General features: G+C 38.0%; 1 protein-coding gene across 1 annotated transcript in view; it reads left to right on the top strand.

The window, feature by feature from the left end:
• Positions 1-16,679, top strand: part of RNF17 (ring finger protein 17) — a 45,399-nt gene that overhangs the window by 11,506 nt on the left and 17,214 nt on the right. The window contains exons 5-17 of the mRNA XM_044441808.1: positions 1,804-1,884; positions 2,373-2,473; positions 3,319-3,490; positions 4,434-4,510; positions 5,381-5,455; positions 6,414-6,688; positions 8,236-8,304; positions 10,139-10,294; positions 11,445-11,634; positions 12,036-12,207; positions 12,608-12,798; positions 14,550-14,688; positions 15,661-15,820. Coding sequence (XP_044297743.1) covers positions 1,804-1,884; positions 2,373-2,473; positions 3,319-3,490; positions 4,434-4,510; positions 5,381-5,455; positions 6,414-6,688; positions 8,236-8,304; positions 10,139-10,294; positions 11,445-11,634; positions 12,036-12,207; positions 12,608-12,798; positions 14,550-14,688; positions 15,661-15,820 — 1,858 coding nt within the window. The remainder of the gene's footprint in view (positions 1-1,803; positions 1,885-2,372; positions 2,474-3,318; positions 3,491-4,433; positions 4,511-5,380; positions 5,456-6,413; positions 6,689-8,235; positions 8,305-10,138; positions 10,295-11,444; positions 11,635-12,035; positions 12,208-12,607; positions 12,799-14,549; positions 14,689-15,660; positions 15,821-16,679) is intronic.

The following is a 16,679-nucleotide window of genomic DNA, read 5'->3' as shown; positions in this document are numbered from 1 at the left end:
TGCCTCTGTTAGGTCCCTGCCATTTTGGTCCTTTATCATGCCGATCATTGCATGAAACGTTCCCTTCATATCTCCAATTTTCTTGAAGAGATCTCTGGTCCTCCCTATTCTATAGTTTTCTGTTAGGAATAGAATTTTATTATTTTATAAATGATAAATTTTTTATTTTATAAATGATAAAATTTATTATTTTATAAATGATAAAACTTATTATTTTATGGATTTTGCCTTTTTCTCAGCAGCTATGCACTGGGTTGATGTTTTCATCAAGCTGTCTATAGTGCTTTGGCCTGCTTCTTTCATAAATAAAGCATTCTAGGCTAGGCAGCTCAGACTCTGAAGGTGAGCCAGATGAAGAAGGATTGAAATCCATTACTGAAGACCAAGGTTTCACAAGCAGGATTAGCCAAGCAACTGGTGAAAACCACATGGTCTCTGGTTTGGGGAGAGATGCTTATAAAACAAAGCGGGTGAGACAGGGAGGTATTGGTCCTGTTCAGTGGACCAATGTAATGGTGTTTGCTGGTCCCCAGCAGCATGAACTTTCCTGAGTGTAGAGCCAATCCTTTTTGGGGAGATGGGGGAGGGGAATTCAGTTTAGAATTAACTCTTGAAGTGAGCAAGAGCTAACTACCAATCAAAAAGATCACTTCTTTGATATGTGCTTTATTTTAAACATTTTTAACCTATCTTGATATCAGAAATGGGTATCTAGACAGCTTACAAAATACAAAAACCATGGTAGCACATTAAATGAAATGTAATCTTAAATATATAAAAATATACATTAAAAACCATTCAGTCATTAAAACACTGGTTAAATAAGGTTTTGGCCTGACACTGAAATGATTTGGGAGCAGGTTCCATAGCTGGGATGCTACCATAACTTCATTATTACTCACTGTGTTTTGTACAGCAAGTTCAGCTGAATAAAGACTATAGTTTAGAAGCCTTTTGCCCTGAAAAGAGATGAAAGAAATGTGCTCACAACACTGTTTACCACAATGATAAGATTTTTTGATTAGTCATTTAATACCAGCTCTGATCCAGGAACTTCAGGAAAAAAGTGGAGTATCAGTGAGAAAGTTAATATAAGTTTGCTTTTTGTGGGGGGGATTTATATTGATTTTAATCACTTTGATTTAAATCAGTCTTCTCTGTTCCAGAGAACTAAGTAATAAATGTAAGAGAGTAAAAGTTTCGTGAAATGAGGAGATAGGGCTACAGAGCAAAGAAATAGAGTCGTGGGATGAGGAAGTGCAATTTCTTTACAGCAGCCCTCCCCAGGCAGGTATCCTCTGGATCTTTTGGATCATTGTTCACAAAATTCCTTAGCCATAGCCTAAGCTGGTCGGGGCTGATGGAAGCTGAAGTCCAGAGCATCCAGAAGGCGCCAGGTTGGGGAAGGTGCCTTAAAACATGTTTCCATTAAATTAATGCTTTGTGTAGGGTTCAGACATTTAGCAGTTCTGCATTTATTGAATGAAAACAATTGTGTGGAAAGGCTGTTAGGTGCTCTTGAAAAGCAGTAAAGTGCTGACTGTGAAAACCATAAATAATCCACTTTCTGGGTCTTGTCATATCATAAATGATCATTTAGCTTAAAGTGGGGATTTGAGGTGGGGTTCTGTTCTGCACCTTCCTGGTTCTGTTAAGTTTAATTCATTTGTCCTTTATTAAAACTTGTTGAATGGAGAAAGTTCTCAGACATTCAATGTTTAATGAGAATATAAGACTGAAGGTTTTTATGTGTGTTTAAAATCATGTTTGCCAATTTTAGTACTACCTTTTGATTTTTCTTAGGACAGCAAAATTTTACAAGAGGTAGAAGAAGGTTTGGAGGAAGCTAAAAGCAATCTTAAGTGCTTGAAGAGTATAGAAGAGGTAGGCAAGGATTTTATTTTGGCTTGAAATACTCTAGATTTTACTTTTATATGCTCCCAGAAATCTTTTCTTCAACGATACTTGAGCCAGATGAGCAACTGAGCTCCAAGGGCCTTGGATGATACAAGTTAACCAGATAAACCTTGTAAATTATCCCAGGAAGCTTAATTGCCAGAGGAAAAACTGTCTGCATGTTACTGAAAAGAGGAGCTGCTAGAGGTGGATGTAGAGCTCTGTCCCTCCTTTGCCTGTCACTCTGTATTCCATGCAGACAAGGTCAAAAGGTTCTAGCACTAGAATACTTGGAATGCTTAGGTTACTTCTACTTCTCTAGGTTCCCACCAAGTAATGGAGGAAAAGGGAGTGAAACCTGCTAATTTCTGTGGAGCATTGTTTATTCTAGTAAAAAAGAATAGCTCTAATTCTGTTGCCTAGAAAGCTAGCACATGTTTATGTTTAATTGTCATTTCTCAAAAAATGAAAAAAAGGTGCTTGAAGACTTCGTCACTGAAGCAAAGCAGCAGGAAGGCAAGATTTCATGTGTTCTTAATACCAACTTTGAGGACTTGGTTGATATTCTAAACTTAAGGTAAAACTTAACGTTTTAGTAGTAAGTCTTTTATCTTAAAGTTTGTAAGTATAAAATAGAGGTTTTTTATGTAACTTCACCACTGTGCTAAAATAAGTTACTCATTATCACAATGGCAAAGGACTGCCAAAGGGAATGGGATGGTACACCGTACAGGTAACCTAGAGAGGTATAGTCCACCTGTGAACTCAGACATACATTGTTTTTCCTCTGACGTTTTTGTGAATACATGACTTTGATCATAAGTCAAAATGGAAATTCCACATACACCCCTGCCGCCATAATAGAAAGCCTTAATGCAGTTACTTTGCTGTTTTTTCCATATCAACAACAGTTGTTGATATAAAAAACCAGAATATTGTAAAACATCTAGCCTCCAGTTTTTCTTTACTCTTGTTCTCCCCTTTCTTCTCACCTATGATTTCTACAGATGGCTTTCAATTCTATTACCAGTCACTGGTTTGGAGTAATCGCATGTGGCTAACAAATTTCTCATGTCTGAATAATTTAATAAAGAAAATGGTTAATTTTTAAAAGCACAGGTGACATGAATAGCTGTTGTCCTTACTTTGCAAAGATTTGTAGCAGGTAGTGGTGCAATGGAAGCAGATTGTGCAGTTGTGGAATTTGGTGGATGATACTAAATTTAAGCTGTTTTCACAGTCAGTTGTGTGTCTTGAGGGCAAGGAGTGTTGACTCTTAAATTTAGTGTCCCATAGATGATAAAAATATGTAATGTGGTTCTTAATGTATAATGTAATTGGCTATCAAAACAGCTATCAACTGACCTTTTACAGTGTATATTCTGCTTTTTTTAGGTCTAACTTTCATTTTTTTCTAATTAGGAAAAGGAAATTAGAAACAGAGTTGGCAATGAACACCAGTTACTATATAACTGAAGTACGTAGCATTCAGGTCTCAGTTTTACAGAAAAAAAGCAACTTGGATGCAGCCATCAAGACAGCAAAAGAGCTTAAAGCAACACATTGCTTAAAATCTTGCCAAAATTTAAATCAGGTAGCCTTAATTTTAATTTATATTCCTGTGCTTTCCATCTGAGTCTTTCCTTTCTCAATAATATAAGATATATTTGCAATAATAAAACAAGCATTAATATAGCTTGGGTCTAAAGAGATGTTTAAAAGGTAGTAAGATATATATATTAAAAGCTTTTCAGTACTCACAGAGGGACACGTAGAAAAACGGGTAAGGTGATTAATATCACCAATATTAATTGGTGGGGAAAGAACCTTCTTAAAAACTTGCAAAGTATCTCTCCAAGTTGCCTGCTGTGCCTTTCTTTCAGGCATTGGTGGATGTGAAGGAACTTGCATGGCTGTTAAGGAAAAAAGGCTTTGTACAAGGCCGCTAGCTTAATTTTCTGCTTGTGCAAGAGTTAAACTCAAGGGAAGGTTTAGTGAGGCTCTTTGGGACAGTCCTAGGTTCTCTGGATTTGGAAAGTGAATTCAGCAGTGGGAGCTAATCAGGCTCAGGTGACTATAAAAGGAGTGGGATGCCAGGCCTTAGGGAAGGTGGAGCCAATATTATTTCAGCAACAAAGAGAAAGTTTGAGAACCAGTGGGACTGGTGGTGAGTAACTGAGGACATGAAGTCCAGTGTTTTGATAAAAGAACACAAAGTCACAAATACTCTTGACCAGATTAGGACAAAACAGATAAAAGAAGGCGAGATATCTTTGGTCACTGCCACACTAGTTTAAAAGTCCTTTCCCGAAATCCTACCCAGGATGAGAATTCCAGCCTTTTCATCACTTTTGAGTTCGAATCCATATCAACAAACTTTGAAAGCTGTATTCTAGCAGAAGAGGGCCCAGTTGCTACAGTTCTGTGCATAACTATGGTGCAAAATAAAACTGCTGATTTCGCATACATGTAAGCCATGCTCTTGTATCAGAAGGTGATATATTTTACCCTAAATTAAATTAGGACTTTTATTTTAGGTTATTCACAACTTAAAAATGACAATTGAAGATGAAGTCTTAAAACTAGATAATCTGGAAAAAAGAACACTTCCAAGGTACTGGTGTTGTAGCTATTGTGGAATGGTTAATTTTTGTTTGTTCACTAAAAATGCGTTAGTAACTTTTAAAATCTGCCGTCCTAAACGTAGTGGATTTGCTCTAGTTATGTTTGGAGTAGGTCTGCAGAAATTGATGATACTTAATTTAATCTTCACATAATGCAGTCTGGAGTGAATCCATATATTAGGAAGCATTCCTCTAACTGGATAGTGGGAATGTTTCCTAAGCTGCAGTAATAAATTTTCATATAAGGATTGTGGATGACATCAAAATGACGGTTACAGGTATAAAATAGTTGTGACATTCCATTAAGAAATGCATGAGCTGGGCAAATAGCACTATTCCATAAAGTTCACTTGCAGTCTGTGGGCCATAGGAATTTCCTCTTCTCCTCTGCATTTCCCCTTCTTTGGAAGGTCCCCCATTCCATGGACCAGATTGTTAGGTATGAGCATTTAGAAACACAGAAACAGAGCGAGTCAGAAGGGGTCTCCTGGGCCATCTAGTCTGACCCCCCAGTTCCAGCCAGTTCCACTCATGACATGTTCACCATGTGCATGTCCAGCCTGTCTTTGAACACCCTCACCAATGGGGCCTCAGCGACCTCCCGTGGAAGCCCATTCTATACCCTCAGGGTCCTAACTGTCAGGAAGTGCTTCCTGGCATCTAAATGGAACATTTGTGATGGGTAGCAGGAAGGAGGGGAAACTGCTCCTGGTGGAGCTATTTCAGTGGCAAGAATGGTTAATTGAATATCATCTTCCTTCAATATGTAACACAAAATTATCAGTACCCAGTTGTGTTGCCTATATAAAATGGACCAAAAGGTATATGTTGCTAAGACATGTATTATATTTCTGAGACAGGTTTTACATGGATTGTGATAGGATTATCCCTGTGCTTGAAAACCTGGGGAAATTTTCCTATGATATCCCCAATGAGTAAGTATTTTCCTGAATATGAAAAATAGTGCCTACTGTACTCCATCTTCTTTGAGGGGTTGCTTTATGTCTGGTACTTGACATAAAGAATATTTTTTATTTAGGCATGTATTGAAATAAAGAAAAAGCAAACTGCCCAGAAACAATATGTCTGCCTTGGAAGAAGGAATCTAATGGTTTATCTGTGCTCTGGATAAGGTTACCTCCTGTGTATCTTGCCCCTCTAGAACCACGCCTTTGGATACAAAACAAGATGCAACAAATAGGCATTGGTTGAAAAAACGATCTGAAATATACTGCTGCCTATAGTTGCAGTATTGCGTGATAATAATTTACCTCTTATGCATGTCATCGCCAGAGGCTAACTTACTTTGTCAGCTTGTAGTGATACATTATTGAACCTAGTTGTTTGTACAGAATCCATATTTTGTCCATTTGTATCTATGTGCTGTGTATTTGTTACATTTGGTACATATCTTGTACCTACTTTCTGGGGTATAGTTCTGCCTCCTGTTTGTAGTCGTAACTTTGTAAATTCTCAGTTTTGACATTCCTTGCATCAAGTTAATTGAAGTGTGTTAGCCAACAGATATGTAATAGATGTGAAACACAGTGGGAAGGTTAAAATGGCAAAGAAGTATAAAGCCAAGTTTTTGCACCACCTGTCACAAAGATAACTCCCAATTTTCTGTTTGGTAGCACAGTCCCTTACTTTCATTTTGGTGTACTGTTGTCCAGATAAGTTTATTTTCAGAGCTGTGATCATTTTTCCAGAAACAGACTTTCTTACACTGCAGAGATACATAATCTCGAAAATGGCATGTTGAACTCTTAATTTATGCTATGCGCGTCTCTTGAAAACAAAGTGCAGTTTACTATTTCAGTAGTGTTTGGTCTTATGTATTAAAGTATTTCTTATTGGTTGTGATCTGCTTTCTCTGGCAATTTGTCAACTTAGGCAGAGTTTGGAGGGCAGACCTCTAAAATTGGGCAGTGTGGAAGATGAATCAAAAAGTGATGCTCCAAGTCACATGAATATAAAACAAGTATCACTGGTAAAAGAACTTGATGCAGTTGGTACTCTGCAAAAATCTGGTGCATATCTTCAAGAAAATTACAGCTATCTCCAAAAAACAGCCCCATTGCTCGATCAGAGAAATGCTGTTGCTTTATCTCAATCAGCATCTACTCCAGATGTCATAATTGAAGAAATAATTGAAGATGGTCAAGAAAGTGAGTAGCTCTTTTCAATGGTAGTGAGTCATCACTAACCTTTCTTTGTTTCAGAACATTCATTGTTTCTGAAGTACACCACTACTTATAGATACCAAGTTTCTTAACACAGCAATGTCAAGAACAGGCCTATACTTTGCACAGCAAAAACATTCAGAATGCTCTAGAAGGATTTATAAAATTTAATTTTTTGTCATATCCATTCACATTTGTTTAGGATTACAGTTAACCATGGAAAGTAGTTAGATCTCGTACATGTAGATATACTAGAAAATATTTTTGTTCAAATCAGGCTATATGAAGCTGTTCATTGGACACCATGAGTCTTAAGTATTTTTCATTTATTAGAAGAACATATTTGATGAAACTGGGCAGATGGCTTATTAATCTGTGATAGAGCTAATGTCTTTATTCCCTAGTTCTCCCTGTGTACTTATAATGCTTCTAGCTGCTGTTCTAGTAGTGGAAATATTTACTGGATTTATGTTGATCTTTAACCTCATTGCCAGTACTCTGGGTTTTGGGGTTTTATTCCTGCGTCTTTTGTTTGTTTTTTATAAACCTGTCTAGTTTTTGAAGGTTATGTTGCATCAGTAAATGAGACCTGGCATTCAGCAGCTCATAAAGAGCCACATACTGTGTGCCTTTTTTTGGTGGTATGCAGTGTCTGTACTTAGTATGTGGAACATTCCAGAAATGGCAATTCAACATGATGATCCTATTGAGTAATGAACTAGTAACTTTTTCAGTTTGAAAAGCATGCATCTACAGTAAAACCTTGGATTATGAGTGTTTTGCAAGACGAACAATTTTTTTTTCTAAATTTTAACTTGATAAACGAGTGACGTCTTGCAGTACGAATATTACCTGCACTTTGCCTGCCAAGCGTCAAGTCACAACTGAGCGCCGGATCTTCTCTCTCTCTCGTTGCGGGTGTGAGTACAGCATCGTCCCCTCCCCTCCCAGCGCACCCGCAATTGCTCCCACCTCCCCCAAGCGTGCCTGCTTCAGATTTTTGTGATTCAAAAAAACGAAAAAACAAACCAGTTACAGAACGGATTACCCTTATTTACATTGAACCTTATGGGGAAATTCACTTTGATATACAAGTGCTTTGGATTACAAGCATGTTTTCGGAAAGAATTATGCTCGCAATCCTAGGTTTTACTGTATTTGAGAGTTGTGTTTGATACTTGAAAATTTAGAGAGTATAATCAGAGTTCAGTAGAAATGCTACTCAAACCTCACACCTCTGCAAAAACAAAAACCCAAGACTGGCAGGCCTTGGCAGCTCTATGGGAATTAATTAACAAGTAGTAAGTTGAGATAAACTTACCTGGGCTGGATAGAAAACTCTTCTCAGCTCAATGAGTCTGATTTTCAGGTGGCCTTAACACCTGATACTTACTGACTAGTGGGATTCTCATATAGCTTCTGTAATTGGGTGGAGGTGGGCAATGCCTCAGTTATTTGATGGATAGCATGGGAAATATTCTGTTCACACATGGTAACAATTACATTCAACTTCTTGAAAGTGTGGTCTGAAGAGCTCTCTGAAGATAAATACCAGAAAACAGTTTCCCAAAAACAGCTGCAGCCATTTGGATTGAAAGCAGGTATGTAAGTGAGGCCCTCTAATGGGTTTCTGGGGTTTACATTCTGAGCCAATTTTATAGTAAAGTGAAAGTAATTCATCTAAAATTCTAAAGCTGAATTAGAATTTTAGCTTTGAGCTGGCTGTTGTTTAACATTTCCAAACTGCTGTTTCTCTGATTCTGAAACTTTAAAAAGGTTTCTGTTTCTCTCTGTGCCTCATTCTGTGTGTGCTTGTTTAGGAGGCAGTATTCATGTACTTGTTTATGTCACCTTGGAATTGCTGGATCCTGCAATAGGCTGTTGACTACATTTCTGTGATTGGCTTTTTCTGTTGCTATAAATGCCTTCATCAGATCCCAGGACATGCTCATAATTTTGGCCAGTGTCTTCCTTTGTTAAGGAGAGCAACTTTTAAGACTAAGGAAGCAGCCAAAGATGACATTATAGAAAAGATTGTTTTATTTCCTGTACCTTTTTCCTTCTGTAGTGATGCTACTGATAATTCTAGGTGTCACTGGATTTATTTACATGTAATAGTGGCAAATTGTGGGTTAATTAGCCCACAATTTCTTGCAGTGTGAGCCAGGAATGTTCCACATCCTTTTGGAATACTCAGCTGCTGATTGGGTTGCCATATGATATTCAGAACCCATTGTTAGGTTAATTATGAGTTAAAGAGATAACATGATTAATAATTGTAGATTCACCATGGGCTTAGCCAATCATGTTGGGATTCAGATGTCACATAGCAACCCTCAAATTGGGGGCTGACTATTCAAGATGTCTACAGAACATGCTTTGAGAAATCCCATGTTAATAACCAATGATTTGCCACTGTTAAATGTGAGCTGGCTCTATGAAGGAAGTGGGCAATTTATGAGAAAGATTCAGAAGGGTAAGCTTGAGTCCTGTAACAGCATTTGGGGTTCTGGTTTGTCTCCCTAGAGATTGGCAGTGAATTACCTCCTCCACTGAAGGCAGTGTGGCTTATCACCTGTTTCCATGGAACACAGTACTAGGTTGTTATGAGGGTGAAAATGAAAGGAGGAGAACCTTGGAAGCCACGGGTCCTCAAACTATGGCCCGCAGGACGGATTTGGCCTGCCATGGCCATCCATCCGGCCCGTGCCACTGTTTGCCGCCCGCACACATGCTTGCTGCGTGGGCGGGGAGGTGGTGGCTTGCTCACTTGGAGATGGGCGATCGAGCGAGCAAGCTGCCACCGCCAGCCTCCCATACACACGTGCTCGCCACTGCCTCACAGCGTGGGCGGGGAAGTGGTGCCTTGCTCGCTCGGAGATCTCTGAGCGAGCAAGCCACTGCTGCGTGTGCCTGATGCCGCCTCGCGTGCGCCCAAGCCCCCCGGCACCCCCAACTCTCCGGCCCGCAATGGTCACCACAGCCTTTTGACTGGCACCCTATTGAAAAAGTTTGAGGACCACTGTAAGCCATCTTGATCTCCTTGTGAGAGGGAAAAAGCGGGACACAATGTAATATGGTTGGCTATTATGACAACAAAATTCTGGACTAGTTAAGTCTTTGGTTTGATCCAGAATTTGTAGTGCCTAGAATGGTTTTTTTATTTCATTTCTGTACCATCCCATAGCTGAAGCTTTCTGGGAAGTTTACAGCAGTTCACAAAAACAAAACTATAAAATATCACAAAATATAATATTGGAATGCTAGCTAATATGAGCACGGTGTTAAAATTTTATAATTTCTAGTGATTAATATGCTAGTCATATATTGACAGTAGTGAACAGGCAGATATTCGTCAATATAGTAGCATACAGTGGTTGCCTGCAGCCTCTGGTTATCATTCTTAATTTTTATGATGTGCTTTTTCTGATGCAGACTCTACAGAATTAGTTTTTGTTAGCTGTGTGGTAAATCCTTGCCATTTCTACGTTCGGAAAGTTTCACAAAAGAAAACTGCAGTTCATTTGGAAAAAATGTTGAGGTCATTTTGTAGTACTACAAACACATCCCCAAGCGACATCTTGGAACTTGGTAATAGTGTTTCTGAAATTCTCTGACTAATTATGTTTACATATTTGCATAATTTATTCAGCTAGTGGGTAAACATTATGTTGTTCTTGCTAAGTGATTTTTCAGACTTTGTCTCAGGCCTCTGATCTTATTTGGGTTTAAATCTGAAAATAGAAACCCCTAAGTTTACCATGTGGAGTTCACAGTTGAATTTCTAGGGACTTCAACACCCTTGGTAAAATGATGAACTGGTTCTTGCTAGATTTTTCAAATTGCTAATGCATGTTGACTGGGTTCATGCAACTTTTTAAACCGCCTGTGCTTCTCAGCCAGTGTAGCTTAGCATGTTTCCAGAAACTGCTATGATTTATGTGGGGTGGCATATTACGTCACCTCAACATTCCATGCTTGTTCCAGAGTTTCATAGCCACTTTTGGGCAAGCTCAGGGATAGCCTAGAACCATGTGGCAGGAGGAGCAAGAAATCCTTGCCACTCTAGTTATGCTGCTCCAGATGAGAGCTGCCTCAAAGTGCCTAATCAGTGCAACTGCTATGCCAGCCCCCCAAAAGAGTTGATACTATGGCATACTTGGTTCTTCTCAAGCCGTGTCAACAGCCTTCACCATGGCTTGTGAGTCTTATCCTAGAGATAGGCTGATGGCTATGAGCCATCCATGCTCTCTTCCCATCCCCTGCTGGCAAGCTGTGGCAAAGAGGGGATACCTTGGTGTTCCCATTTTATCCTCTAGGATTCCGGTAGAGGACTAAAGAGTAAGAGTGGGGACGGGGGTAGTTCGGGGGCCCTTCTGTGCCCTGCTCCTTGACTGGCACATCAGGACTCAAGGAGCTGCCACCCCTGTGTTCTCATGGTATGCAGCCTTGCCCAGGAAGTTTTATAAACAGATTTCTGAAAGTCTTAGATAATATGTAGGGTAATTGGGATACAATAGATGCTGGCAAGCAGTTTCTAGCCTCCCCCTACTTTGAAAATCTTGTCTGTCATTTGTCAAGTGGCTACAGCAATAAAGGGAATGAGAACTCTGAAATTAGACTAGTTTTTAAAAGGTTTGTTTAGATTCTTTAACTTAGTATTCGTTTAGCTTGTCTACAGATATTGTTCCATGTAAATATGGGTAAGTGGTAACAAATTGTTTTTTTAAACTTATTTCAGGTACAAGAATCTTTGTTAAAAGTAAAGAACACAGGATGTGGTGCCGTGCAAACATTGTTGAACTAATTCCACTGAAACATACAAATGAGTGGAAGCCCTGTGGTCCAGCAAAATACAAAATCACTGATATTGCAATGATGAAAGTATTCCTTGTAGACTTCGGGCATCCTGAGGCTTTAATTGTTTCAGGGTATGAGTAGTTCTACTACCATTATTTTTCCATTGTGTGTAGTTTTTGCCGTATTGATTTCTGAAGTTTTCCTCTGTGAATTGGCCATAATCTCTCAATATGTTAAAAGTATGGAGCTTAGGTTTGGTTGCTTATGGGGTGGCATGACAAAGCATTCTATAATGGAATAACTCTCTCTCCTGTCAAGGAAAGGTAGAAATGACACAACCAGATTATCCCACAAGCGATTTTAATTAGCCCAAATTTGAATAACTTATAAGATTTATTAGTTATGCCTTCTTATTCTGCTAGTCATTTCTGCCTCAAGGTTTCTAAGAAGTCTTAAAAAGCCATACCTCCTTCAAACAAACTATTTTTTACCTACATTAAGAAATAATAAACATTTCTTTTTTTGTTATCAGCATACCAAATGAAGTTATTGTAAATCCAGAACATGTCAAGCTAGACTATGTCATGATTGAAGACTTATGCTTGGTTGTAAGGAAGCCTGATTTACTTATAGAGGGACAACTTCATGGTATAAATAAGTTAGCACTACAGTGTTCCCTGAAGGACATTGTTCCAAAACATTCAGTAAGTAATAACTGTATGTCTGAATTTTAAGGGGATGGAAAATGAAAGTCAGCATGCTGCTCTAAACAACGGTTTGCCTGTCCTGTAGCTGGAAAGTCAAATAACTATTTGGATTTAGAATTAGTGTTGGATTTAGAATCATGGCTTGACACAATGTCAGAATTTCATTCATCTTTCTCACATTGGGAGAATTTTAACCCTACCTAATTTCTAGCTACAAGTTTCCTTTGACCTTTGTAACAACCATAACAAGGTTCTTTGCTTTGCTTATCTCTTCCAATCTTTGAAACTGTTTTTTTCTTACCTAAGATAGTTCTAAATATCTCATTTCTAAAGTTTGCTAGTTTTGTCCGGTGACTGGAATTCTGCACTGAAGCATTTGTTTTTGTCTCCACAACAGACTGAAGGTTGGAATAGAAGCGCAAGGGCGGCATTTTTGAAAATGGTAAATAACAAAGCAGTTCTAATGAAAGTGTTCAGAGAAGAAGATGGTGTGCTAATTGTAGATCTGATGAAACCTCCAGCAAACAAAATAAGTAGTGACATGCCTGTGTCCCTCAGGGATGCTTTAGTTTTTTTGGATTTAGCAAGGTATGTGTTTGTTTTTCCTGAGAAGGTTTGGTTGCAAATGTTGTTATGCTAAATACACTTAAAATTAAATCTTGCCAGAATCAAGGGAGCTTGCCTCAAGTAAATGTAATAACGTTGTGGATGAGTTTCGTTTGTTTTTTTTTTGTTTGTTTGTTTCTGTAGAGGTTAATAGATTTTATATTTCTTGGGCTGCTAGCATAATTAATCACTCTTGCTTTCCAGTTCTTTATCGAGATTTAAGCCTCTACTTATTTTTCATTCAAGTCATTTTTGAATAACTACTTATTCTACTTGAATAATAATCAATATTTTTGAATAACTACTTATAGCTACTTACTTTTCATTCAAGTTATTATCCCATCTCCTGTTTTGAATTTCCATATGCAAAATCAAAATAGGCAGTTTATTTGTGAATCTTATGAATAAATATTCTAAAGTGAAGGTTCACTGTAAGCATCTCCCCTCAAAACATTTTCCTTGATAATTTAGAATGCAATAGGTAAGAGCTAACTTCCACTTGGCCATGAAGCACCTGGTTTATTTTTTAAATACCACCAGCTAAAACCTTGCTTAAAATTTGGTTTGGAGGGAGAGGAGGAATAGAGAGTTAATCAGTTCTCTCATTTCCCATCCTACAGTAACACTAGAGTCAGCCTGATAGACCATGATGTCTGTAGAGTATTATGTGCTAGTGATCCTTTAGTTGAAAAAGTTTGTGAGTTCTTTTTATGAAGAATTCTCCTAGTTCTTCCCAATGTTTTCTAATCATTTTTGCAGATTTTTTAATTCATTTTCTTGGTTGCTTTCATTATTTGCTAAGGAAGCCTACTATAATTTAGCAATTCCTCTGTGTACCATTGTTCTACTTTTGTGTTGTTTTCATAGAATGTAGAGGTACATAAACAAAGACTCCTGGTTAAGAGGGAGACTTGCCAAGGAGAATGCTCCAATCCTGCTGCAAAAAGCTGAAGAAACCATGGTGACTTGATTGTTTAAATGCCTCATGAGGAGAAATCCTTGAGAAGCTTTAGTTGGAACAGAAGGGAGAGTTCTGTCCTTCCCAGTCCAGGCAGGTGTAGGGAGAAAATCGGAAACACCTTGTCCCTTGCTACAACCCTGCAGGGGAGACAGTTGGTGCTACCACCCCATCATGGGATTATCTTGTCGACAGGCAGGTTTTGTGCTCTGCAAAATGTTGTCTGCATAAGAAGCAGCTCCATTGTTTCCATAAAAATGAATGGGGCATGGGAGAAAGCAAAAACACACCTTTGGGATGCAATTAAAGCTGTCCTAGTAGATCCAGATCTGATGGCCAAGTCAAATATTACATGGAAGATTCATTATGATACCTGTCAGTGTTTTGTTTTTTGCTGTTCATGGGATTTCAGGATGGGAAAAGAGCTTACATACTTTTATTTATCATGTTTACATCCCTGATAACTGCTTTAAAATAAAAGGATCCAATTGTAGATTTGTTGCATATCATATCGTTAGACTCTAAGGAGCTATGTTCTCAGCTTTGTTTCAAATGCAGACCATTGATTCTGTTCCACAGAATTTAATAGATGTCATTGCAAGTTAAATGAAACACTTATATGCCCTGAGTTCTGTTTGTGCATTATGTAAAAGTACATTGCAGTGCTGGGGCAATGTTCAGTAATTTTTCCACTAGAACTAACTTCTGAAATTCTCCACTGACAATCATTGTCTTTTACAACTAACTTTAATAGTTCATTCTGAAACTTTACTAGCTTTCGGACTGAGCTTGCTGATCAATCTGAGAATAATGTACCCTTGAACTATTTTCCACCTGTGATACCACAGGAAGATACAGAAGTCCCAGTTGTTGTTAGTTACATTAATAGTCCTGGAGATTTCTATATTCAGCTGGTAAGTATTGTTCAGTATATTGATTTTTTTATGTTCACATTTCTTGTAGGATACTTCCTAAAATCCTTATGTGTTATTGCTGGGAGTCCAAGCAATATGTTTTGCAGTCTTATAAAAGGCACTAAAGATAATATATTTTTAGTATTTCTTTGATACATGGGCATGTTTAAAAATTAATTTTTACTTGTATTGATTAGAAGACTTTGACTTAATATGAATCAGTGCACTTTTTATGGCTACCTTTGGGCATGAGCTAACTATGATTCAGTGAGACATGGACAAACCTAGTCTCCTTCTGCATGACTAGGGGTAGGTGTCTGGAAAATTCTGCTTTTAGTTAACCATAACCACAAGTAACAATAGTTACTTGTGTTTACTGGACCCAGAACTGTGGTTAACATTAAATGTGGTTAGTTTTAAGAAGCTATCTTCAGAAACAATGGTTTGAAGTTGGCTTGTTGAAGCTGAATTATAGTTCACATTAACCACAGTTCGTCAGATTTAGATGACAGCTAAAACAGTGGTTAACCAAAATTTCTGAACTTCTTAAAAACACGAGCCTGGAGAAGAGTGAGTATGGATTACTTTACAGCCAGAATGGCAGAGCCCACCTAAAAGAGGGAGTATTGGCAGGCCTGGGGATACAGCAAGGTTTGCAGAAGTTTAAAAAAATCATTTAGGGAAAGACTAAGAGTAACTCCACAGTTTCAGAAAGCTGTTGAGGAAAAATGAAAAAACGGCAGAAGAGGAATGAAATGGAGTATCCTTGAAGAAGGTATATTGCAACTTGACTTGGGTGTGCTTTTCTATTTGCTTGTGTGCTATTTCTTCATGTCGGATAAGAACAACTCTTTTTTTGGATGTAAAACAAGTTATTTAGGTGTATAATGCAGCAGTTTGATGTTCTGTATAACATAGTATGCTAATGTTAATTACATAGGAATTTATAGGAATTTTTTTGTATTGCAACAGTTGGAAGAAGGTCCAGATTTTGCAGTTTTTTTGACCAAAGTTGAGGAAATGTATAAAAATGAAGGTGAAGTTGGCTTGGAAATTCTCTGTCCAATCCTAGGTCAACCATGCATAGCAAGATTTGAAGATGATGGAGTTTGGTATAGAGCACAGGTTATAGGTAGGTAACTTAGAGTCATAGAATAGTAGAGTTGGAAGGGGCCATGAAGACCATTGGGTCCAACCCCCCTGCTGTTGCAGGACATTAATTTACACCATCCTACTCAGATGGCTGTCCAGCTTCTTTTTGAATGTTTCTAGTGTGGGAGAGCCCACAACCTCTGTGGGCAACTGGTTTTATTTTTGTATTGCTCTAACAGTAAGGAAGCCTCACCTGACTAAACTTGAACTGTTTTGTTCCTGAAGGATTTTATCCTGCACTTACGAGATTTTCAAGGGAAACTATTATATTGTGTGCATGTATGAATTAAAATTAGAATATATGAATAGGTGCTTGGTAGCCATACATAGATTTTTTCAAAATGAATCCTTTTACCCATTAAATAGGTTTCTTTTCTGGTCTTGTCTTTTCCTCAACAATGTATTTTGTAAACAGTTTGATTTCTATGGTAGAACAAACTGCTACCAGGAAAAGAAACTGTAATTAAAAATAAATCAAGGCAAGATATCATTCTCTTAGGCCTACATGGTAGTGAATTAGCTTTACGCTAGTAGATTTTGTGAGTATAGTTATATATCAGCAATGATAAATTGGTTCACATGCAGTTAATGCCAAACTATGGTTTGTTAGTTCTCATTCTTGTATGCTCTCTTCATTTGCTTTGATTCTTCTAACCATAGTTTGCCATTATATCTGAAATTCTGGAACCTTAAGGTATATGTATATTTGCTGTATTTGTCATGGTCTTTGGCCAAAACAATAAGCTTTGATTTTAAAAATTAAATACGCAAAATTGCGAAAATAGATAGCTGTTCTGCGAGTTGTATCAACTCTAGTGACCCTCAGTCTTTAGCCTTGG

This window comes from Varanus komodoensis, unplaced genomic scaffold (genome assembly GCF_004798865.1).
Source record: "Varanus komodoensis strain SLA01 unplaced genomic scaffold, ASM479886v1 scaffold4, whole genome shotgun sequence".
Lineage (NCBI taxonomy): Eukaryota > Metazoa > Chordata > Lepidosauria > Squamata > Varanidae > Varanus > Varanus komodoensis.
Note: the sequence above shows the minus strand (reverse complement) of the source record. Positions and strands in the feature narration are given on the sequence as shown.